Here is a 24,233-nt window from a genome sequence, read left to right on the forward strand (position 1 = left end):
AATGCCTACAGGATATCCCAGTAGGTGTACTATACTCATTAAACAGTATACTTTTAATGGCTTCCCAGCTAGGGCCTATAGCCTTTCTTGACACAGGGGTTGGCCTGGTCTACAGCACCAGATGTGTGTTCCACCCCTAGGAGCAGGCCTTATCCAATTAGAAATTTGTCAGTTGTACGTATGTTAGTTGAGCCATTCTTGTACTTGCAGGCATTGCTTGGCATGCCCATAGTGTACAGCATGCAGGGTACGTTGTTGAGTAGAATCATAGGGGATCCTTTCTTTCCCAACCATCTGCACAGCGCCCTCTGGTACTATGAACATCATCCATCCAGTGGCATGGAGTTTTTGGCTTAGTCTCAGCTCCATCTTTCTTTTCCTCCCATGCTCACATCATGCAGTGTTTTCAGCAACATGGCCTTACTGACCCTTTTAGTGTACAATCGACATTAGTGACAGTAGCCTTGCTGATTTTGAGGACCTCTAGGATCTCTCTCTGACCAACAGCTCATAGGGGGGCAACCCACCCCTGGCACTGTAGATTTTCTTAACAGTTGTATAGTTTGGGAACCTCTGTTTTTATCTTACCCAACCATAAAACTCCCAAGAATCTTACAGCTATAGCTGGCCTTTGTTTCTTCAGGTATCTTTCAAATGGGTTTCATTTGAAAAACACTTGAAGGAAGGTTAACATCATATATTAAATCAATCATAGACAAGGTCTAACACATCATGGGAAGGTTTTATCCACTTGTATTGTTTTTTTCCATAGATCTTTGTTAGGTACCATAGCATGAGTAAGAGGTATTAATTTGGTTAGTTCTTTATTATCTTTAGTTATCCCTTGGGAGTCATTCTACATTCTAGGGATCTTACATAGTCTCTTTGTATTCTTTTATCTTTGATACACTTACAGGTGTTGGCTCCAGTTGCCTGATCCTGCACCAGGCTAGGGAGACTGGGGGTTTCTCTTGTCCCCACTGCACCTGTTGGTTCCCTGAGTCAGGCAGGCCCTGGGTCTGCCTCCTGACTGTAGCCATATGTGTAGTGTCTTCATTGACCATACCTGGCTGCTGGAGGAGGCCTCGGTGGGAAAAACTGCCTCCACCCCTAGTATAGCCTTTATCAGGAGAGAAACACATCTTATTTTTTGAGGATTTTTAACCACCCCTGGGACAGTTTTTATCCTTTGAATACCTTTTGTAAATAGTTCTGGTTTTAAAGCCTTCCAGAAACTCCTTAGTACCAAATTTGGTTTTCTATCAATTTTTTCTTTGGGAATTTGGGCTTGATGTAAGTCTTGCCACATTTGTCTTCGAGTAACCCAAACGGACCATTTCTTCCATTTGGTCTTTTTATATCTCTTGTAGGTTCTGTTATTCTACAGACACATTTTACACGTTGGTCAGAGTCACTTAGATCTGTTAAAGCCTCTCTCAGTTTACAAAGATCCTGTCCTATTAAAGGGCTTAGTAAAACCATTAAAGCCCCATACCATTCTTGAGGTCCCAGTTGAATTAAGCTTTCCTTTGTATCTCTGGTGAACACAATCTTATCTGGCCCAGTGAACTGGGTATCATATATTGCTTTTCTCATACCCAGTTCTCTCAGTAATGCCTGTCCCCCCTTTATAGTCCTCCAGCCTCTGTTAATTATGGGAGTTTCCTTTGGTGATGACCATGTATTTAGGACTGCTCCCCCCTGCATTGGCCTAGATTGAACTGTCTATATCAAAAGGATGGATGGGTCATTATATAACTCAGCTGTGAAGCTTCTGAAGGACCTAGACTGATGTTATTTGCTCCCATGTCCCATACTGCTGAGCCTTTGCACCCCCAACGAGACAGGACGTGGAGCTCAGCGATGGGGGCTGAGGAGGGGTAAGTGCGCAGCTTGCCAGTTCACCCGCCTCCCCGAGACTCTCAGATGCAGCAGGGAGTTTAGTCATGCAGGAACTCGTTTATTGTAAGTGTTACAACGCTTATAAAGGCAAAACCCACAATCATTAGCATAGGCAGGAACCTATTCTCCAATCCTGTGAAAGGTCACATAGAGCACGAAGGCTCCTTTCAATGCACTACTATGGTGATCACAAGGTGTTCACGCATTTTCCTCCTGGTTAGTCTTCAATTACCTACACTTTTTCTTATTTTTTGTCCTGGTCCAATTCCTTAGCTCCTCCCCCCACTGAGGTGGTCAGCGCCATTTTGAAAGCAGCTTCCTTACACCATACCCTCACAAGCCATGTGGTGAGGGGCTCTTTGATTGCTTGCTTGTAAGTTTTTCCTAGTTTTAACAGTTCCAGTGTGGAGTATTTCCTAGCTACAGTACTGCTAGCATCCTTTCCTTTCTGTATCAAAGGTTGAATCTGAGGGGCAGCCTTAGCCACTTTGATTTTTAGGTTGTTTCCTTTTTCATTATTATCTAGTTTCTTCTGGAGTCCTTGGACCTTACGCAAGTTAAAATGTCCTGTTTTTTTTTTGTTTGTTTGTTTGTTTGTTTTTCTCTCTCAAGCTCTACACTGAATCTGTCAGCACCTCCCTGGCCTTTTCAGTTTCCCCTACTTTGAGAAAATCTTTTATTATGGAAAGTAGCCACATCCCCTCTCTGGGTTCTCTGCTTGTGTCCCAGGCATGTAAGTTTTTCTAGCCTTTCTATAACTTTTAACAAATTTTCATATACCTGCAACTGGGCTATTTCCTCACATTTACAACATAGCTGTGGCCCACACTTCTTCGTGGCCGGCCCCTTTTTAGTTACATATTTTGTAATCCATTGTAAGATCCATGTCAGCGCTGCCATTAGCTCCCTTGCTTTTCCCAAACTCCAGTGGTTTGTCATTTCCAGCGCCATCCTGCCGGCTGTGCCAATTTGTCTCTTAGGGTCCCTTGCTCCTGGCGCTATTAGACAAACCATACAACACATCTCTATCTGAATTTTTCATAGTTTATATCCTGGGTAGGGGAAAGAGTAACTTACAAAGGTGAACACCCAGCGCCCCACACTGCTGTGGCTCAGCAACCTCTGTTCCACATCGCTTCCGCACCCTGCCCACAGTCTCCGTTAGCTTTCTCCCATGCCTTGTGGGCCCACAGTTTTGCCCCAGGTCAGTAAATGCCCCTCTCACATCCACGTGGGCGAGGCACCAGGGCCATTTTTTCCACACCACTGCTGCCAAAATGGCACCAACACTCCTCCCTCCACAGCTAATTCTCCGCAGCAGATTCTCCGCAGCAGGCCCCACCCCTTGGAGGAACATGTACCCCTTGGGACACAGATAGTAAAAAGGAAAATTCTACAATCCCTTTGATATCTAGTGAGGGACCAAAATGCTGGATTGTTGCCACAATGAAAGAATCCTTGGCTTTAGAAACTCTTACTACCTCCTTTTTGCTGTTCTTGTTAAAACTAAGGCCGTATCTGCCACTCAAACCGTTGATAACTAAGGAGTAAAATTCAGTAAAAGTAGTCCAATTTGGCAATGTAACCCTTTGATCTAACAAATGAAGAGACTCCCTGCCATCATGATTTATGGAAATAGATGCTTTTTACATGTGCTACAAAAGCAGCAAGGGGTTACTTAGAATACATGACACTGTTTATAAGATCCAGATTCAGCTTTGTCTCAACAAGGCACTTTAGAAGGACATACTCATCCCAGTCCCCCAAATATTTTTCTAAGGCCAGTCTAGGTCTCTAGGGAGAGAAGTCTTTGTAGAAAAAAAGCAAAATTCATTCAACTTTTCCATGACTCAAAGTTTCTGTAGTGTATGAAAATATAGACTACATACAGCCCCCTCAACTTGACTAAACACCAGCAATTCCACATTAAGAGGGGCACACATATGTACCTTGGATGCTATGTCACTGTTAAGGTGATAGTGAATCCTGTTATTGGAAGGCAACCTTGATACCTTGATCCACCCACAGGTATGTTCCCTATGTGTGTGGGGTCAGGAGTGTACTTTAAAACAGAAATTTTCCATTCCCCAAATGCTGAAGTGTTGGGGGCTGGAGTGATAGCCCAGTCAGTAAAGTTCTAGATGCCCAAGCATATGAGGACCTGAGTTCTATCCCCAGATGCCACATCAAAAAGCCAGATGTGGTGACGTATGCTTATAACCCTAGTGCTGGGGAGGCAGTGACAGGTAGATTCCTGGGGTTCATGACCAGCCAGCATGAGATTGTTTCCCCCAAAAGTACATGGCACTTGAGGACCACCACCTGAGGTTGGCATACTGCCCCCACATGCGTCTGTACACACATGTGCGCACACAATGCTAGTGTTAAAACTTGAAGATGCTCTTGAACCAACTCCTCTCAACTTGTGAACTCCATCAAAGGCCTTTTTATTCACTTACTATGAGGAAGAAAACATTGAAGAGGAGCAGACACAATATATAGACGCCAAAGGGACATGCAGAGGATGGGTAGGGACAGGACCAAGCCTGACAGTTGATGGAAACTATGATGTTATGGTCTGAATATAAAAATGCTCCCTCCACAGACTTACATTTGAACACAATAGTCCCCAGCCGTGGTGCCATCTACGGAGGTTGGGAAACTATTGGAAGCCACCACAACTGTCATGATGTACTGTACCCTATAAATCATGAGTCAAAATCAACCTTACTTGCCTTAAGTTGCTTCTGTTAGGTGTTTTGTCACAAGAAAAGTAACTAATACATGGATGAAGTACAGGTCTGAGTGCCACATCAACCTGTGAGGTCTCCGCCACTCCAACAAAGTTGCCTGAGGAGGTTTTGAGTCTGCTTTAAAAAGTACATACATGTATACACTGATGGTAAATATTGTCTACTTGACAGGATCTAGAATCACCTAGGAGACAAGTCTCTGGGCACGTCTGAAGTCAGAGGACCTGCCCTAATTGTATGAGTACAGTTCCATAGGCCAGGTTTTAGGCTGCATAAGAAAACCAGTTGAATATAGGCATTCATTTCTACCTTCAGATTGTGGAAGCAACGTGACCAGCTGCTTCACACTCCTGCCACCATGATTTCTCTATCATAACGAACTTTACTTCACACTGTGAGCCTAAACCCTTCCTTAAATTACTTTTGCCAGGTATTTTATAGTATCAATGAGAAAATCAATGTTTTCTTTAGCACTGAGGGGTGGGGTGGGGCTATGTGGTTTCTGTCCGAGCCATATGGAAGTTCTGAACTATCTTCCAGAGTCTGTTTTCAAAATTAGGTTATATCCAGGCTCCAGTGGATGGATTCACACCGAGGGACATTTGGGGACAGAAACCTGGCTGAATACGCTTTAATACATGACAGAATGTATGGAAACCAGTGGAGGGGCTACATGGGAGGGGGATGCAAATAAGGGAGGGAGTCTAAGTATGATCAAGATGTATGAAATTCACAAATCAATAAAAATTAGGTCATATAATTGGTGAGACTTTTGAAATACTTTCTTATAAACATTATCTTTCAGAGTAGAATTTCAAATCCACACTTTTTAAGACAAGACATAAAGCCAGAGAAATACTATTTTGCTCTGCAGCCTCTCTGAGCTACAGCTGAAGCCCTGGAGATGGAAGGGACTCTGTTGACTGCATGACCTGCCCCCACTGCCCTACTCCTGAGGAAGCTGTGAAGGGGACAGGCTGCGCTGGGGATGCCAGACAGGGAAGTAAACTGAGGAAAGCACCAGAAGGCACCAGCAAGGAAGGGTAGAGGACAAAGGGTGGAGTAGAGAGGGTGGGAAGAGAGAAAGAAGCACAGACATGACATCAGAGACTAGGCCACTAAGACACAGAAGCCAGAGTTCAGGGAAGAGGCAGCTGTTATACATACACAACCTCCACAGAAGGGCCCCCGAGCCTGGATCAAACAGCTTGCAGAGTAGGGCACCCTAACTCCGTTCACTATGCAGCGTCCAAAGTACAATCTCCACTTAGCAGAGAATTAGACTTATTTTCTTAAAATGTATGAATGACCACTTGAAATTAACTGTATCCTGTGACCCCTCAACAGTTTTTATTCTTTTATTTGGACCAGCACATTGCTTGGTACGCACTGTCAGATAGGCATCCAAAAATCTTTTATTTTCAAATAAGAAATTTATAACACTGGAAGGATTTCACTGCAGTGTTTCAAAAAAAAAAAAAAAGTGATTATCCCTGGGAGGGGTTCATTCCTCCATGGTTCTAGATAGTAGAAGCTTTGTCATAGTTACGGTAAGCCACCTCAGACAGACAGCAGAACATCTTAAATAACACTTAAGTGCTTTGGAAGGGCAGAAAAAAAATCTCAAGAATTTCAAGAGTCGTCCTAGTTGCTTGGAAGACTGTGGCATCTGTAGCCCAGGGCAGCTTCACAGGACTCTCTGAGCAGAGATGATTAGGACAGCTCCCCTGGTTGATTCTAAGGAGTCTTCTGGCAGAGTGTGAACCATCGGAAAGGGCCCATGAACTTGTCCAACTGGTCCAGTGCTTCCTGCAGCTGCCAGTGGTTGAATGATTGAGCTCCTTTCATCATCTAGGAAGCAGGAAGCATCTCCACCATGGGTCCCACCAAACAGAGCAGCAGAAACCAGACTCAGGCATCAGGGCTATCATCAAAGCAGCATAGCCCCCTCTCCTACATCATCACCTGGTACTTGCTGTACAGATTACATGGGTGAAGTTCTTACAAATTAAATTACTTTCTTAAAACATAATAAAGCATCATTCTATACAATTCTCTTTGAGAAATCCAATCCCATTTTTAAAATTAACATAAAATGTGCAACTGCAAAAAGCAATCCAAACACAGACTTCAAATAAACAGGACAAAGTGGGAAAAGTGAAACATTTTTTGGTTTTGTTTTTTTTTAACAAAAGGTTTAAAAACACCAGCTGCATGTTAAAGTAGTTGCAGGCTGAAGTGCATCGGAAGGCCGTTGGCACAGTCTCGGGTACATCTCCATGTGTCAGGTTTGTTGTGCTCAGAATTCACAATGGATACCCCCGCTGAGGTCCTTTACCACACCCTCTTTGATCAGCTTCAGGAGGAACTTGGTCTCAGTGGTCACGTTGTGCATCAATTGCCAGTTCATGGCACTCATGCACTGATTGTCGAAATAGTGCAAAGGTGTTCTGGGTTGACTGAGGTCATATCCAAAACCTGCCAGGCTGACTTCATCACACAGATGCGTGGCTAAGACAATGGCAATGACACCGATGGTGGGGATGTTCTGAAAAAGAACAAAGACCACTATTTTATTTAAGAAAAACTTTATTAATTCTTTGAAAATTTCATATATGTATATAATGTATTTTCATCTTATTCACCCCCTTACTACCTCCCTCCAACTCTCTCTGGGTCACACCAACCCACCTTCCTCCCAACTTGATGTCCTCTTTTTAAATTGTTATTAATAGCTCCGCATCTAGTTACTGCTAGCCATGTGCAAATGGGTGTAGGGCTATGCACCAGGACATGGGTAACCTATTAGCAGCCATATCCCCAAAGAAAAGTGGCTCTTCTCCTATCAGCAGTCACCAACTGCCAATAGCTCCTCAGCTAGGGGTGGGGCCTCAGGAGCCCTACTCCACCCATGCTGGAATTTTGACTGGCTTGGTCCTGTGCAGGAAACCACAGCTGCTGAGTTGATATGTGCATCAATCATGTCATTTCAGAAGACGGTTATTTCACAGTTCTTCTCCCCATCCTCTGGCTCTTATATTCTTTCTGCCCACTCTTCCACAATACTCCCTTGGATGGGGGGAAGTTGATATAGATGACCCACCTTTGGTTGAGCACTCACAGTGAAGGATTTGCTTGGCAGGTACTGTTCTGTACTATGCAGTTGTAACAGCTGCACTGGGGGCTCAAACTTCATAAACACAGGAGCTTACCTATCACAGAATTTCAAAGTCTAACACTCCAGGCAGGTTAGGAAACCTTGATTCTAAAACAGGGTCTCTGATGGATGGGGTGGCTTACTCCACTAATACTAGCACTTGGGAGGCTGAGAGAGGAAGGCTGGTACAAGTTTGAGGACAGCCGGATACATGGTGAACTCCAGACCAGCCTGGGACAGGGTGAAACCCTTTGTCAAAACACAAACTAAACCAAACTGGACGAAAACCATGCCTTGATGTGAACACTATTAATGCACCCTCAAAAAGTAGCCTGTGTCAGGCTAACATATGCCATTTTTAAAGCTTCTACCCCATGAACCTACACAATGGCCAGAATCACAAAGTAAGTCCATTTCCTTTCTTGCATGACAAAGGTTTATGAGGTCTGCTCCACAGACACAGCACCTTCCACTGTCCTTTCCAGGGCATGGTTTCTGGAGCCCATCCTTCCTGTGGGACAGGCTCTCCCTGAAGATGCAGGATTCTCTGTTCCTTACCTGCTGCTGTACCACTTAATGCCATCATTTGCTCTTCTGGCCACCAACACTTCCAGACTGTTTTCATACATACAGCTGCTAAGCCAGACATACATTAAGGACTTAAATGTTTGTTCCTTTAGTATTTTTAAATCTGAATTAGTTTCCCTGTCTGTTTACTTTGAGACAGGGTCTTGCCATGTAATCCAGCTGGCTTCTATCCCTTGATCCTCCTGCCCCAACTTCCCAAGTGCTAGATTCTAGGTGTATGCCGCCTTCCTGGTTACATCTGTTCGTTCTGAAATGCAGTCTGCCAACTCCGGCCTAGCAGGCCCAAGGTCCAGCTCATTTTGGATTCTCATCATCAGCACTCCCTGTCTGTCTGGTATCTTGCCACACTTCTTGGGACGTGTACCCCTGGCACCATGCTTTCTGGAACGCCACTTCAGTCTTGGGTAAAAACAGCACACAGACAGGAAGTACAGAGAGCCTGTGGCTAAGAGCCTTCCCTGAAGATTGTGGCTGGTATAGCTGCCAGCTGAGTTTCCCCTATCTGAAATGTTTGGGACCAGAAATGTTTCAGATATTTTTGGAATACCCGGATAGGACCCAAGTATAATGATACTCATTTGTGTTTCATATATGCTTTAAACATATATTATAATTCTATTTTTAGTATGCCTGCATTTTGACTGTGGCCCATCACATGAGTCATGTTAGTGATCAAAGGGTTTTAGATTTTGGATTTTCAGATTCAGGATATTCAACCTATAAATTCTTTAAACATTTTATTGATTTATTTTTATGTGTATGAGTGCTTTGCCTGCATGTATGTAAGTGCACCCATGTTGTGCAATGTCCTCAGACAACAGAAGAGGGTGTTGGATCCCCTGGAACTGGAGTTACTAACGGTTGTTAAAAGAACTTCACAGGGCTGGAGAGATGGCTCACCTGGTTTCGATTCCCAGCACTCACATGGTGGCTATGAACTGTCCTTAACTCCAGTTCCAGGGGAATCCGAAGCCCTTTTCTGATCTCTGTGGCATTGCAGGACAGGGGTGCACTCACATACATGTAGGCAATACACTCATACACATAAAATAAAAATAATAAAATGAAATATTAAAAAAAGAACTCCACAGTCATTCTGCATGTTTGTAGTTAAAGGAAGCCAGGAGAAACGAGTGCCAAGGAAGCCTTCCTGCTGGCTGGCTATAGGGAAGTGAGGTACTGTCTGTCCTCCAGCATGCAGTCTGGGGTCCAAGTGACCAGCAGGGCACCCAGCACACAGGGGGTCCACAATCAGTGTCTGTGGAAAGTGTGAAATTAAAGGTTCAGGGAGGTAATGCATAAAGAGAGCTCAGAAAGGACAGATACCTCCTCCAATTGTGTCACTTGGTTCAAACACTCCTGAGATCACACTGCCTCACTGCCCAGCAAACTTCTCTACCTGCTAGATATGATGTGAGAAAGTTTCTGACACTGCAATTTTTAGATTAAAGTCTCTTTTTAAAAAAAAAGATAGGTTCTAATATATTCCAGTTTGACCATGAACTCACTATAGGGCTAAGGATGACCTTAAATTTCTGATCCTCCTGCCTCTACCTCCTGGGTGCTGGAATTATAGACAAATATAACCATGCCTGGTTAATGCAGTTCAGAACATTGGGGGGATGTTCTGTAAAAGAACAAAGACCAAGATTTACTTTATTTTTTCTTAAAAATAATGTTTTTTTTTGTTTGTTTGTTTTTTTTGAGACAGGGTCTCCCTGTAGCCCCGGCTGTCCTGGATTCACTATAGAGACCAGGCTGTCCTCAAACTAAGAGATCTGCCTGCCTCTGCCTCCCGAGTACTAGGTAAGGCATGCACCACCATGCCTGGCCAAAAATAGTATTTTTATTAATTCTTTGAAAATTTAATACATGTATACAATGTATTTTGATCTTATCCACCACCTCCTTCCAACCCCACTAGGATTCATGGATGCTGGGTAAGCATTCCACCAACTGAGCTGTACCTCCAACTCCTAAAGCAATCTCCTAATGACGAGTATGTAGGCTGTTTTATTTAGTGTTTTTCTAGTAATGCTATGGTGAGCAATCTCAACTACCAGATGTTGGAGTTTTCTTTAATTTTCTTATAATCAATACTTTAAGAGTAAAATTGCTGGGTAAAGACTGTTCGTTTTTTCCTGAGGCACAGTTTCACTGTGTAGCCCAGTCTAGCCTTGAATTTGTAATCTTTCTGCCTCAATCTCCTAAATACTGGGATGATAGGTATATGCAACAACACACAACCAAGCCAATTAATATTTTTACATGATGTAAATTGGGAGAACCTATTCTACCTACATTCCTGCCAGACAAGAGTATTATCAAACTTAAGTTTTGCTAAAGAGATGAGCAAAAAAAGTCAGATGTGGATGCCCAGCACCCACATGGCGGCTAACAACTCTCAACAACTCCAGTTCCAAGGGATCCAACACACTCTTCTGGCCTCTGTGGGCACTGCATGCATGTGGTGCATTCACATCATTCGGGCAAAACACTCACACACATAAAACAGAAATGCCTAAAAAATCAAAACAAACAAGAAAGTGGGTTTAAAAATGCCATTGTGGCTAACTTGCTCTTATTTAATTACTGGAAAATAGCTTATCATGAATTATTTGACTATTTTACTTTCTTCTTTTGTCAAATGTTCATAATTTATGAATTTTTTTATTTTTAACTGACTCATCTTTTTCTTTTGGACATAGTAAGAGCTCTTAAATTTTGTTTAAGAAAGATTTCCATAAGGTTTTAAGTTTTAAAGGCGTGGGTCTAAGCTATTCAGAGCACTAAGCCACAAGTAACAAAGTTATCTCCACACCAATCCCTTTTGGTGGCATGTGCTAACTGCAGGCCAATCCATGATGGTCTGCCTAGGTTCTCGGACTGAGCTGCAAAGTAAAATCACCTGGGGAATTTTGACAATCCCAATGCACAGACCTTAACACTGACCAATTAAATCAGAATGCCTGGGGTGGGGCCTAGGTGTCAACTGGAAAGCTCTTTTCTAGAGGGCTGACTTTATTTATTATCAAGTGTTGATAAGCACCAATTCTTACCTGGGTGGCCCACAGAGGTAAAATATAAAGAACTCTTTAGACTAATAAAGTGCCTTTCAGTGCCTTGCAGTTAAATGGGATCCTGGAGCAAGGATATTTTAATTAACATCTCAGTAACTTAAGTGTTGACTATACTGAAGAACAGATCACAAAGGGAAAGGGCTAATTAAACCCACGAGGAGCCCTGGTACCGGGGTACAGAATGAGAACCAACATGGAGCTGTCTGGCCAGTGGCAGGATTTCTCTACTGGAGATGCTTCTGGGTATACAGTTAAGCACACACAAAATCTGATTATGTCTCCCTTGAACATAGAGAATAGCTAACTTCAAATAGCAACAAAAATACCTTATTTTGGCCCCAGAATCTTGACTGGGGCTCTGTATACTGAAGGATGTCAAAGGCAGTCTCTTTGATAATAACTGGATTCAAAATCCTGAATTGTTTCGGCTGGAGTGGGATTTTTTCTGCCACCTGCTTCCAAAAGAAGAGCCGCACCCAAAATGGCTGAAGAAAGAAAGCGGAATCATTAGGGGTGACTAATAAAGTTCTACTGCCAGCAGAGGGTGAGGAAAGCATCCAACGCTAATTAGGCCACAGTCATGGGCATTACTCCAGTCTGCCTTGCATCCTGACTGCTGCAGCACAGTCCCTTAGATGTGACTCAACTCAAAAAAGGAATTCTGAACCATGCAATTTACAAATGTGGCACTGGACAAAATGAAACTCTAGAAGCAGTTTGTTTGCTTGCAGAAGAAATTCCTCAGGGAATGACCTGAGCTAGAAAACCTTAGGTACAACCGACAGCCATCATGTTCCCAGGGAAGGCCAAACGAACAGGTTCAGTGGAAGGGTAACAACTGCTGTGAATGCCTTGCTAGATGGGCCTCACCTTGTATCTGGCTCTCCACCGACTTTACTATTTCCTAGTCTCACAAAGTTGCTTAGCAACTGACTGGAAGTCACTTCTTATATGCTTCATTTTCCCATTAGAACTTCCACCCAAGAGAAATCACAGACATTTGCACAGAATCAAGCTCTGTAGTATTAATTCCTCCACACACTGAAGTGATGTGAAAAGCCTAGTATTTTTTATTTTAAAAACTGTATTTCTAAATGATAGAATGTGTGAATTGCAGGAGAGTTCTAAGTCTCATTAGGGAAGTGATAAAACTACAAATCCCTTAAAGTGGCCAACTGGCCCTAAATTGGCAGGCTGACCTTGCTCAAGCCTTATCAGTTGGTCAGTCCCAGGACTGAAGGAGACTGTGGAGCCAACCTGTTTCCTTTAGTGCTCTAGATTACTTGCCTTATCTGCCTGAGAAAATAATCTTGGGAGGAGGACCTGCAATCACCCAAGGGTACCAGACCCTGGCACTGAGTAAATTACTGAAGCTGTGCTTAGTAAAATTTCTATGTCAGTCCAAACTTCCCTCCCCTTAGTTGCAGATGCCACCTTCCTTCGGAAAGTCTTCTGCCCTTGGCAGTGGTATCTTGACTAAAGGGCACGTTCCTTGCCTGTTGCAGGTCTGGCTCTGGCTCTTATTTCTAAACTTTAAATTTCACTCTTTTCTCCTCTTCTAAAATCTAACACTAAACATCTATCGATCAATCGATCAATCTATCTAGCTATCGATTGTATGTCTGAGTGTGAGTACACACACGCCAAAGCACACCTGTGGAGGTCAGAGGATAACTTGATAACTTCCGGGAATAAGCTCTTTCTTTCCACCACATGGCCCTTGGGGATCAAATTCAGGTCATTAAGCTTGGTGGCAGGCACCTTTACCCTCTGATCCATCTCACCAGCCCTATCCTGATAGTTCTGCAGACAGCTACTTGTGATCAGCTTGGTAACTGAGCTCTGAAATTTATTTCATTATAATGGGTATTACTACAAAATAGTGCAATTGATTTTGCAAAGATCAACATCAGGAATCTGAGCAAATGGAGGCGCTGCGTCAAAACCTCTGCATTGGTTCTTCTGGAATGCTTTGGATTTACTCCAACAGAGGACCACTGACTAAAGCATTTTGAAGAATAAATACATATATTTAAATATATATAATATTCTATACTCTAATATATATTCTTTTTAATATCTTCAGCAATAGTTTACATTCATCCAAGTAAATCTCACTTGTGGAACTAACCAAAAGTCATTCAAGTCCATGTCTGGTGAGTAAGATGGCAATCAACCTCAGAACAGAAATTGTTCATAGAATTATTTTTCTTTTTTTGATTGATTGATTGATGGATTTTTTTGAGACAGGGTCTCATGTAGCCCAGATTGGCCTCAAACTGATAACGTAGCTGAGCATGACCTTGAGCTTCTGATCCTCCAGCCCCTTCCTCAAGTGCTGGGATTACAGGTGTGCATCCCTACACCCAACTTTATGTAGTTCTAAGAAATAGAACCCAGGGCCCTGTGCATGCTAGGCAAACACACTACAAATTGAGCTACACTTCCTGTTTTACCTGCCAATTCTTAATCTGGTTCTGAAAGCAATCTGCAGCAAGGAGTTCTGAGAGGTTCCTACAAAGCCATCCTCTTTGTAAAAACCTTGCAGAAGACAACACAAAGGTATGTACTCTATTATATGTGTTTAAAAATCAAAGTCCATAATTGCAATTTGAGGCTATCTCATTTTTTACTAATACCCAGTTGACAGATGAATTTTGAGGGCTTACCAGGGTTTCATTTTTTACTATTGCTTGAAGCCAGTTGAAATCAACACTCTTAAATAGAACAGTGACGAACAAGTCATTGGCATAATATTCAGCATCCGACAGTGGTGCACCCTCTGGATAAGTCATCCTTATAGTGGTTTTATTTCCAACATGCTCAGAATATCCCTCAACTGGGGCACTGTTTAACCTATTTCAATAAAAAGGAAAAAGACACATTGATAACACAAGTCACGGAGCCTAGGCTTGTCAGCCATCTTGTCACACCGTGTGACATCCTGACTTCCCGTGCCTTGTTCTCCACAGATCAGGAAGTTCTTGGTGTCCCAGTCAGCTTGGCACTATCCTTTAGTCCATGACAGAACACCAGGATCTAACCCCAAACTGTCATAAGCAATTCCATCTTGTCCTGATACTATAAGATAATCCAAACACATTACATTTGAAGCTTTTCCTGGGCATCTGTAAAATTTCTTGAAAATGTCTTGATTTGCTCGGAAACAGTTTTTGCTAGAATTTCGAAGTCCCCTGAGTAACTGGGATTATAGGAGTATGCTACTATGACAAGCTATATTGTTTTGAAATCTCAAAAAAGTCTGTTTCTTCCCAAGTATTATCACACTTGTGCCTAACCCATTCTTTTCTGTTTGACGGCTACTTCTTCCAGAGCTTAGACACCTAGTCCCTTAGTTATTAAAACAGACTATTCAATAGGCCAACTAAATGCCAAAGCATGATACTGGGCCAGCTCTCTCTCTCTCTCTCTCTCTCTCTCTCTCTCTCTCTCTCTCTAAGGACATTATTAGGGTATGTGAAGAAATGTGAACAAACTCTGTAGGTTAGGTCTGTGTTATATTAACGTATTAATAAAATTTGTAATTGTATTGTTACTTTCCTAATCCTGACTATTGTCCCCTTGATCTTAGGAAATGCACAGTGAAGCAACTGGGGCCTGCTATCTGTAACTTTCAAAGGGTTCAGAAAAGAATAACAATACAAAGATTTCTAACTTTTGAATAGTCAACTTGCAATTTTTCAGCTTTATGATGGTGCGAAAGCAATGTCTGTTCAGCCAAAATTCAATTCTGAACTTTGGATTTTGAACTTTTCCTAGGCTAATAACATGCAGTATGATATTCTCCTGTGATGCTGGGCAGTAGTCACAGCTCCAGGAGTCATGTGGTCACAAGTGGCAATGACTGGCACTATACAGTGTACTGCACGACCAAGCTAGGATGCTGAGTAGTTAGGTGGATTTAATGCATTTTTTTTAACATGTGCTTGTGGTGTGTGTGTGTGTGTGCGCGCATCTGTGTGTGCTTGCATGTGTGTGGGTGCATGAGCATTCATGTTTCATGTGGAGGCCCAGGAATGAAATCAGGAGTCTTCTTCAATTGCTCTTTACCTTATTCATTGAAGCAAGGCTTCTCAATTGAAGCCAGAGCCCACTAATATCACTAATATCAGCTTTAGTTGTCAACTTGACACTCCTGGGTAGAGGGAGCCTCAGTTGGGGAATTTTCTCCATAGGACTGGCCTATGTCTGTGGGTAATTTTCTTGACTGTTGAGTGGTATGGGAGGGCCAGTCCACTGTGGGTAGTGCCAACCCTGGGCAGGTTGTCCTGTGTTGTATAAGCAAGCAAGCTGAGTATAGGTCAGTGGAGCAAGCCAGTAAGCAGCATTCCTCCATGGCCTATGCTGCAGCTCCTGCCCTGAGTTCCTGCCTTGGGCTCCCTTAGTGATTGGCTGTGACCTGGGAGATGTAAGCCAAATAAACCCTTTCCTCCCCAAGTTGGTATTGGTTGGAGTAGTTTGTCATAGCAATGGAGAAGCAAACTAGAACAGCTAGTGTAGCTAACCAGCTTGCCTAGGGGATCTACTGCCTCTGCCTTCCAAGCAATGGAATTATAGGCAGGCTGCTATGCCTACCTGGCATTTACATGGGTGCTGGGGGTGTGAACTCCAGTCCTCACACTTGCATAGCAACAGCTCTGTGCACTAAGCCATCTCCCCAGCCCATCAATACTTTTGTCTTTTTGAGACGGGGCTCCCTGTAGCCCCAGCTGTCCTGGAACTCTTATGTAGACCAGGCTGGCTTTGAACTCACGAAGATTCACCTGCCTCTGCCTCCTAAGTGCTGGGATTAAAGGTATGCACTACCATACCCAGCCCATCAACGCATTTTTAATTGAAAACTTTTTTTCAGCTTACAGTGGGTTTATCAGGTGGAAGCCCGCTTGTAAGTCAAGGAGCATCTGTACAGATAGAGGAAAAATAATAAAACAAATGGACTAAGTGTGATCAATCAGGGAATCTGGGAAAAGGGCAAATGGGAATTCTTTATACTTTTTCCTGTATCTTTTCTGGTGTGTTTGGAATGGTTTTAAACCTAAAAGTTGTGAAAATAAAAATGCTTCTTAACCTTTCTCTTTCTAATCAGGCTCCAAGCTATCTTCCTTTGTTGGTGATACTCAGTGGCCTCCCAGTCCCTATGCTTGAAATACTCATACGCCGTCCTACCATCTGTGGACATCCAGCCCCAATACTGGCCCCTTCCCAGCTGTCCTGGCCTGTCCCCACACCAGGCAGGACTCCTCAGTCAGCTCTCCCTACCTGACTCCTCTCTGAAGGGACACAAGTTGCTGTCCTTCAAGGTTAGCCTGATGCTGCAGCCTCCTCTAGTCACCTCTCTCTTGGAGCTAAAGGTCTGCACTGTTAGCATGGGTTTCTCGCCTCTTCTTGCCCACAGCCCAGCCCTGCATGACTGGACGGGTATGGGTTCCTGGCTCTACCTGCCACAGTGCTACCTGCATACAAGCAAAAATTTATCTGCTCAAATGGGACTAAGGACAGAGTTCTGGAAGCCTCCAGACCTTGGACTTAAGACTTTTAGGGTGTGACACTTTTTTTTTAAAATTTATTATTTTTTTATTTTGTGTATTTGCATATATTGCCTGCAGGTAGGTAAAGTGTACCCATGTTGTGCAATGCCTGCAGAGGACAGAAGAGGCTGTCAGATCCCCTGGGACTGGAGTTACAGACAGTTGTTAGGTGCCATGTGGGTGCTGGGATTCGGAACCCGGGGCCTTCTGCAAGAACAACCATTGTTCTTTAACCGCTGAGCCATCTCTCCAGCCCAGGGTGTGACACTTTTGTGTCTTCCTTCGTGGCACCAGCTAACCATGATGTCATTGAGTTATTTCTGCAGAGAAAGCACTTAACATTGCCAGGCGATAAAAAGCATGCAGCAAATGGCAGCTGTTACATGCCACCAACCTCTAAAACCCAGCCACCTGGGGCCACTTGAACCCTTGTGCTCTTCTGTTCTCAGAAGTTTGCAGCTCTCTTTTTGCTTCAACTCAGTTTTTCTCCATTCCTTTGCATGCTCCGTACAAATACCTGGTCTTTTCTAAAAATGCCTTGTACTCTCTGCCCTTGTCCCAGGCCTCCAACTCCTATGGAGTGCTCCTGAAGTAACCATGGGTTTTCCTGAGCACCAACTGCAACCCTGTCACTGTTCTGAGTACTATATACATTCTGTCTCCACAGGAGCCTTGCAGCAGATGAGCTGTTACTGCATCTGACTTATGAATGAGGACACAGAGCCTTATGAGTTAGTCACCCCAAATCACAAAGGTCCCATGTGAACATCATCACTTTGGGGATTTAAAAAAAATGGCTAAAATGGATTGGGTCACGGTCCCTCACTAAAGACAACTCTATCCTCCTGTTTCTGACAACAGTTCCTCTAATGCCTTAGACCCTGGACCAGAAATCTTGATGTCACCTGACATTAGTTTTCAAACCATTAGAAGGTTCTGACATTTACTTTTCAAAATGCCTCTCAGAGTCAATCTTCTGTCACTATTTCTATTTTCTGTGTGTTAACACAGACTACACACTTTACATCCTCACCTGGTTACCCTCTGACCCCAGGCCCTGTCCCCATTTTCCGGTCTTCAATCCACCCATATATTTCTTTTCAAAAAATATTTTATTATTTTTATTTTATATGTATAAGTGCATGCACGTAGGTGCACCCATGTCATGCAGGCCTGAGGAGGTCAGAAGAGGGCGTCATATCCCCTGGGCCTGGAGTTATGGATGGCTGTCAGCCACCAGTGTTCTTCGCTAAGCCATCTCTCCAGTGCCACCCCATACACTTCTGCAGGGCAGACTAAGTTAGTACCCAGCTCTCATAATTAATTTGTTGCAGCGTATCAAAGGTCTGAAAAATAGTTCCCCAATTCTTGGAGCCAACAATTCTACAGAGCTTGTCTAAAAAGCTAATCAGAGGTGGATCTAAAAATGCATTGCATAAGAACATACAAAGCTGTTTCACAATAAAAAGGAGAAAGATGGAGGCATTCTAATGTCTGGCAAGGGAGTCACCAAATAACTTACCCTCCTCGAAAGGAGGTCTGAAAATAGTCAATGACTTCAGAAACTAATCTTAAATGTAAGTTAAAAAAATTCCTTATATAAACACAAATGCTGGGCTGGAGAGACAGCTCAGTGGTTAGAATGCTTGCCTCTCTTTCAGAAGACCAGAGTTTGGTTCCTAGCACCCACACTGGATGGTTCACAACAGCCTGTAACTCTAGCTCCAATGGCTGGATGCCTTCATCTGACTTTACTGGCATCCACATGCATGTCCAGAGCAAAAGTGAAAAAAGCATAGCAAATTAACAGTGGCTGGTTATTCATGCTATGGGTGGTTATCATGTTCTTGTCAGTAATGAGTATCTTTTATTTTTAACATTGGAGAAACTTTTTTTTCTTGTGCTATCACTTAACCCAGGGCCTCATATATGGTCAAGTGCTCTACCCCTGAAGATACCTCCAGTCTAGAAAAACAATTTTCTTTATGTAGCCCTGGTTGGCCTAGAACTCACTAAGTAGACCAGACTATTTCCAACTCATAGAGGTTGGCTTGCCTCTGCCCCCAGAGTGCTGGGATTAAAGGCATGTGCTACTATGCCCAGACCTAGAAAAACAATTTTTTTTTCAGACAAGGACTCCCTGTAACCTCAGCTGGCCTGGAACTCGTTATGTAGATAAGGCTGGCCTCAATCTCAGAGAGATCCACCTACTTTTGCTTCCTGCGTGCTGGCATTAAAGGTTTGTGCTACCATGCCTGACTTAGAGAAACAATTTTTAAAGAGCTATGTCAGGAAAAAACAAAAAACAAAAAAACCCTCTAGGACAGCTATAAAACAAACCCTCTAGGATAGCTATCTACTGGTATCTACTGGCCAATTTCAATTCCCTTGTTGGTTTTCTATCCCAGCCAGTACTGTCTCCCAGGGCCCACTATCCCCAAGCCGTGCTCCCAAAGCCACGTGTCCCTCCACCTCCATCTCCTGCACTACTGTCCTTCTGTTACCCCTGCCTAACAGTGCTGGTTCATCTTTCCAAATTTTCCTCCTGAAAGGCTCTGCCAGTGATTACTGTCCACAACATGCTTTTCAAATCTAGGAAAAGCACTACATAATTTGGGGTACCTGGGCACTTGTGATTTTGTCTCAATATCTCAAGGAGTTATGGTCCTTGAGGCAGGGATTCTGAAGTGTTTACAGTGCCCCCTCGCTGTCCCTGGAGTTGCACTGGCCCAGAGCACATGACCGAATTCTAAGGAAGAAAGCTTGATTTTGAGCGCAGGTACCTTATCACCACATCAAACTGGTTGAGAGTGTGGCCCAGCTCTAGTCCATGCAGGATGCCCCCGTTCCCAACAACCACACAGTGTCTACAGTGCTTAGCTCTCAAACGTTCAGGAAAGTCATGTTCAGGCAGTATGTCCAAGAGGCTCTGGACTTTACTGGAGAATTTCCGGAATCCAAAAGGAGGATCATACTGGAACTCAGCTTCACTCGCTCCAGGGACCTTCTGCATGAAGGGCACCAAGTCCATGCTGTATCTGTGCTCAAATAACAGTGCCATTGCTGTCTTTGCGAACTTCGGTCGACACTCCTTCTGCAAGACTTGCTGAGCATAGCTCTGTGCTCTCTGGAATGAAATGAACAATATCAGCTTTAAAACCTCCCCAGCATTAGAAATGCACTCTATAGACCACATGTTGTCATGTGATGCCTTGATGATAATCATAACACAGAGCATTTGCCTTTTAGGGTTCGTTTTTGCTCAGAAACTGGAAGGAACAACTCAGCAGCACCACAGGACAAGACAGACACTCTACAAGCGTATTTGTGTCATGAGGCACAAATAAAGCAGGAAGGACTCCCACTTCCTGCGCATGGTCTAATACTGCACAAATACACTGGAGTGAAAATTGAATTGTTTAAAGTTTGAGGCCAGTCTGAGCTATACAGTGAGTTCCAGATCAGCTTAGGCTAGAGTGAGATCCTGTCTTGAATGCCTGCTCCAAAAAATTGGAAGGGCTTACGATTTTGTGTTTCATTAAATGCTGCTCCATGCTATACCATGGACAATGTTTGAGGACGTTATGCCAAGTGAAGCAGACCAGTCACAAAGGACAAGCCCGATATGATGTCACTTATCTGAAGTATCTGAAGGAGTCAGATTTATAAAAACACAGGACACAATGGTAAGGTCCGGGGACTGAGGAGATGGGGGAAAGGGGGCTTGATTAACAGGTACAAAGTTTCAGTTTTGCAAATGAGAACGTTCTGGATGGTGGCTGAGATGAATCAGTGGGTAAAGAAACTTGCCACCAAGCTTGATGACGTGAATTCAATCCTTGGGACCTATGTAGTGGAGGGAGAGAACTGACTCCTGCAGGTTGTCCTCTGACCTCCACACACATGCTGTGGTTCGTACACAACCTTCCCCATCCAAATATAATAAAAGAAAAAAGTTTTGGTGATTTGTTTCACAACAGCAAGAATATACATAACATTGCACAACTGCACCATTTAAAAATGGTTAAGATTCAAAAAAAAAAAAAAGGTTAAGGTTGGGGCTGGGAATGCAGTTTAGTGGTGGACTAGCTGCCTAGCAGGTGCAAGGCCCTGGGCTTGATCTTTAGTACCACCCCAAATGGTTAAGACAGTAAATTGTTATATGGTCTTTTTTAACCACAAGAAAAATAAGAAAAGGCTTTCTAGTTTAGGTTCCCACCTAGCAGGGCAAGAAACAGACTTGCTTATCAGTAGGGACTAATCAGCTTTGGGTAGTCTGGAAGACAAATGATCTTTAGTGTTAATCAAGAAACAATGTCTTGATAATGCAGAACTTGCTGGGTCATATGTATTTCCCCAGACATTAATGGCTTACATCAGCAAGGGGCAGCTGCTGAAGCCCAAGTACAGCAGCTCAGAACGCAACAAGCCCAGAGGATGCTGCAGTGGATGCTGCCTCAAAACTACTTCTCAGTGCTTGCCCCTCACGGCTTATGCTGTTATTTTCAGTGCAGCAGCTTTGCCTTATGCACCTACTCCCCTGTGTGCACATGCATACCTACATGGAGGTATATGTGATACATGAGATCCTGCACTTCCCAAAATATGTATACTTAGGAACTGATCACGTCTCCAGATCTTTGTCAGTATCATATTATAAGGACTCTTGACCAGTCAACTTTTTAAAAAGTATTTTATTATTTTTATTTAATGTATATGAGTGTATTGCCTGCATGTAAGTGCACCCATGTCGTGCAATGCCTGTGGAGGTCAGAAGAGGGCATTGGATTTCCTGGTACTGGAGTTACAGATGGTTGTTAGCTGCCATGTGGGTGCTGGAAATTGAACCCAGGTCCTCTGCAAGAGTAGTCAGTGCTCTTAACCACTGAGCCATCTCTCCAGCCCCCAAGTTTTTTTTCTTATTACACTTTATTTTATGTGCATCTGTCTGTGGAGGTGGGGTACATGTGCCTCAGTGTTTGTGTGGAGTTCAGAAGACAACTGTGGGAGTTTGTTCTCTCCTTCCACCAGTGGGTTTTGGCAGCAGGTACATGGAGCCATCTTGCTTGCCCTTATCTGATTTTTATAAAATACAATTTTTGGTAGAACACATTTCCCTCATTTCAGCAGAAACACTTTAAAAACTATTTTAAGCTAGGCATGGTGGTGCATGCCTTTAATCCCAGCACTCGGGAGGCAGAGGCAGGCGGATCTCTGTGAGTTCAAGGCCAGCCTGGTCTACATAGTGAGTTCCAGGACAGCTGGGGACCCTGTCTCAAAGAAACAAAAAACAAACAACAACAACAAAAAAACTATTTTAAAACTATAGCCTCAAAAAGTTATTCAGTGCCTGCAAATGGTGTGCATTTTTGGGATCTAACTCCATTTTGGAAAAGGAGAACTGATAGTTTCACAGCCTCACACCACTGTGGTACTCTGAGATACAGTCGTTAGTAAGTTCCCTTTGTGGCTAAGGTGGCATAACCAGAAGGCTAAGCTGGCATTGTGACCTGGCTGCTCACTTCCACAGCTCCTGAAACAGCAGCTTCCATGTAACTGGCTTCTTCCTGAGGGACCAGACAGCCAAGCAAGCAACCTATCAGGACCCTTTATCCCCAAACACAGAAGCTCACCCAGAACCTGTGTCAAGCAGGTGAGGCTCCACCCCCAGTGGGGCTTAACGCCAAATGTCGTGGAGGTCAGACAAACAAGACCATGGTAATGTATTCATTCATCTCTAGACTCCAGGCCTGATGGTCATGAACAGCATGTTTTAGAGCCCCAAAGGCCCAATTTGTTCCTAGCAAGTTGCCTAGGATCAAAGGAACATGTGCAAAGTGCCAAAGGGGACCCAGAAAAGCTTCCTCCAACTCCGGACTAGAAAGAGAGGGCAAAAGCAAGCTGCAAATGTGGGCACAGCTCTCTGGCACTGCCAAATCATCTCTTAGAAGTTTCACTTGGAAGTAGTGAAATCTCATTCCATTCCCATCCTGGCAAAGAGCTCAATTTCAGGCTTCAAATTTAATCCTGTGGACTGTGAACAGAGCACAAGGCTCACCCACCACCCTCCAAGGTAACCCCGTCCGCACCTGCTTCACAGCTGGGGCAGGAAATCAGAGTGGGCTAGCAACTGTGCTAAATGGCACTGGAGATGTCCAAAGTCACAGCGAGTCCCTCCCTCCCTTGGTTTTTCAACTTGTTCAAAGGTGTGTGCTGAGCTCTGAGAATGTCCATGGTCATGCTGGGATATCTGTTAACTAGATGTACTTTGGTTTCCCTCCTCTCTTTGGTTTGCCTGGGATTTGGTTTGCCTCAGAAGAAAATGATGAGGAAGGAATGGCTCCCCTTAAGGAGCTGGGGTATTGTGTGTGTGTGGGGGGGGCTGCTGTGCTGCAGATGACTCCAGAGCTGGGGCCAGAGTAGCTGAACAAGAGAAGGGTGACTAGGAGGCGCCAGTCTCAGGCTCGGATGGCATCATCTAGTGACACTTCTGGACTGCAAGGAATTGGTGTTACTCTGACAAGATATAAGACACCTGTGTCAAATCTAGAGCTGGAAATAAAGGCTTTAGTTCTTCAAAGTCTTCCAGGCTGAAATTTCAGGCCACCAGCATTCTTAAATAGATATCTTAGAGTTCTAATTGTCAATGATGTGGCAATTTGCCATGGAAAACCACAATGTGAAAATTCACTGAAGTCATTTTCTTCAGCAAAATCTCCGATTTCGATTTTCACTCCATAACTTTAAGGATCCCGATTCTCAGAAATACGGGTAAGGGACATACTTGTTAGAAAGCAACAAAATTGTATTTTCATTATCTACTGATTTTGTAATTTCAGAACAGGGTAGAGTTTAGGTCACAAAACTTCAGGTTAACCAAACATGGAAAGGAGCCCAACCTCTGCCATAGCCCCTGGTGTCTGGAACCTCAGTGACCACATGCAACTTTAATTTCCACATCTGCAATCGTAGATTGGTCTCTTCCTCATGGTTACTGTGATGCCTGAAACATCCTGCCCAGTGCCTGGCACATGTGTGGGCAACGTTCTCCACACACTTTAAGTTACCTGTCTGTAACCTTACTGTGATTAAAAGCAGACAAAACTTAAACAATCAACTCATGGAAATAATACTACAGTAAAACCTCAATGAGGCAGTGGCTGCCCAGGCCCTGGATAGAATTCAATTGAGAATTGATTCTAAA

At 43.6% G+C, this 24,233-nt stretch overlaps 1 protein-coding gene across 2 annotated transcripts in view; it reads right to left on the reverse strand.

Annotated features, from left to right (window-relative positions):
* Nucleotides 1–5,997: 5,997 nt before the first annotated feature.
* St3gal5 (ST3 beta-galactoside alpha-2,3-sialyltransferase 5) overlaps nucleotides 5,998–24,233 on the reverse strand; it is a 71,319-nt gene continuing 53,083 nt past the window's right edge. For both annotated transcript variants that reach the window (XM_008840295.3, XM_008840296.3), the window contains exons 4-7: nucleotides 19,813–20,156; nucleotides 14,150–14,336; nucleotides 11,807–11,965; nucleotides 5,998–7,203 (exon numbers count right to left, since the gene is read on the reverse strand). In XM_008840295.3, coding sequence (XP_008838517.1) covers nucleotides 6,955–7,203; nucleotides 11,807–11,965; nucleotides 14,150–14,336; nucleotides 19,813–20,156 — 939 coding nt within the window. In that variant the 3' untranslated portion in view covers nucleotides 5,998–6,954. The remainder of the gene's footprint in view (nucleotides 7,204–11,806; nucleotides 11,966–14,149; nucleotides 14,337–19,812; nucleotides 20,157–24,233) is intronic.

The sequence above is a fragment of the Nannospalax galili genome, unplaced genomic scaffold (genome assembly GCF_000622305.1).
Source record: "Nannospalax galili isolate Female #2095 unplaced genomic scaffold, S.galili_v1.0 scaffold279, whole genome shotgun sequence".
NCBI lineage: Eukaryota > Metazoa > Chordata > Mammalia > Rodentia > Spalacidae > Nannospalax > Nannospalax galili.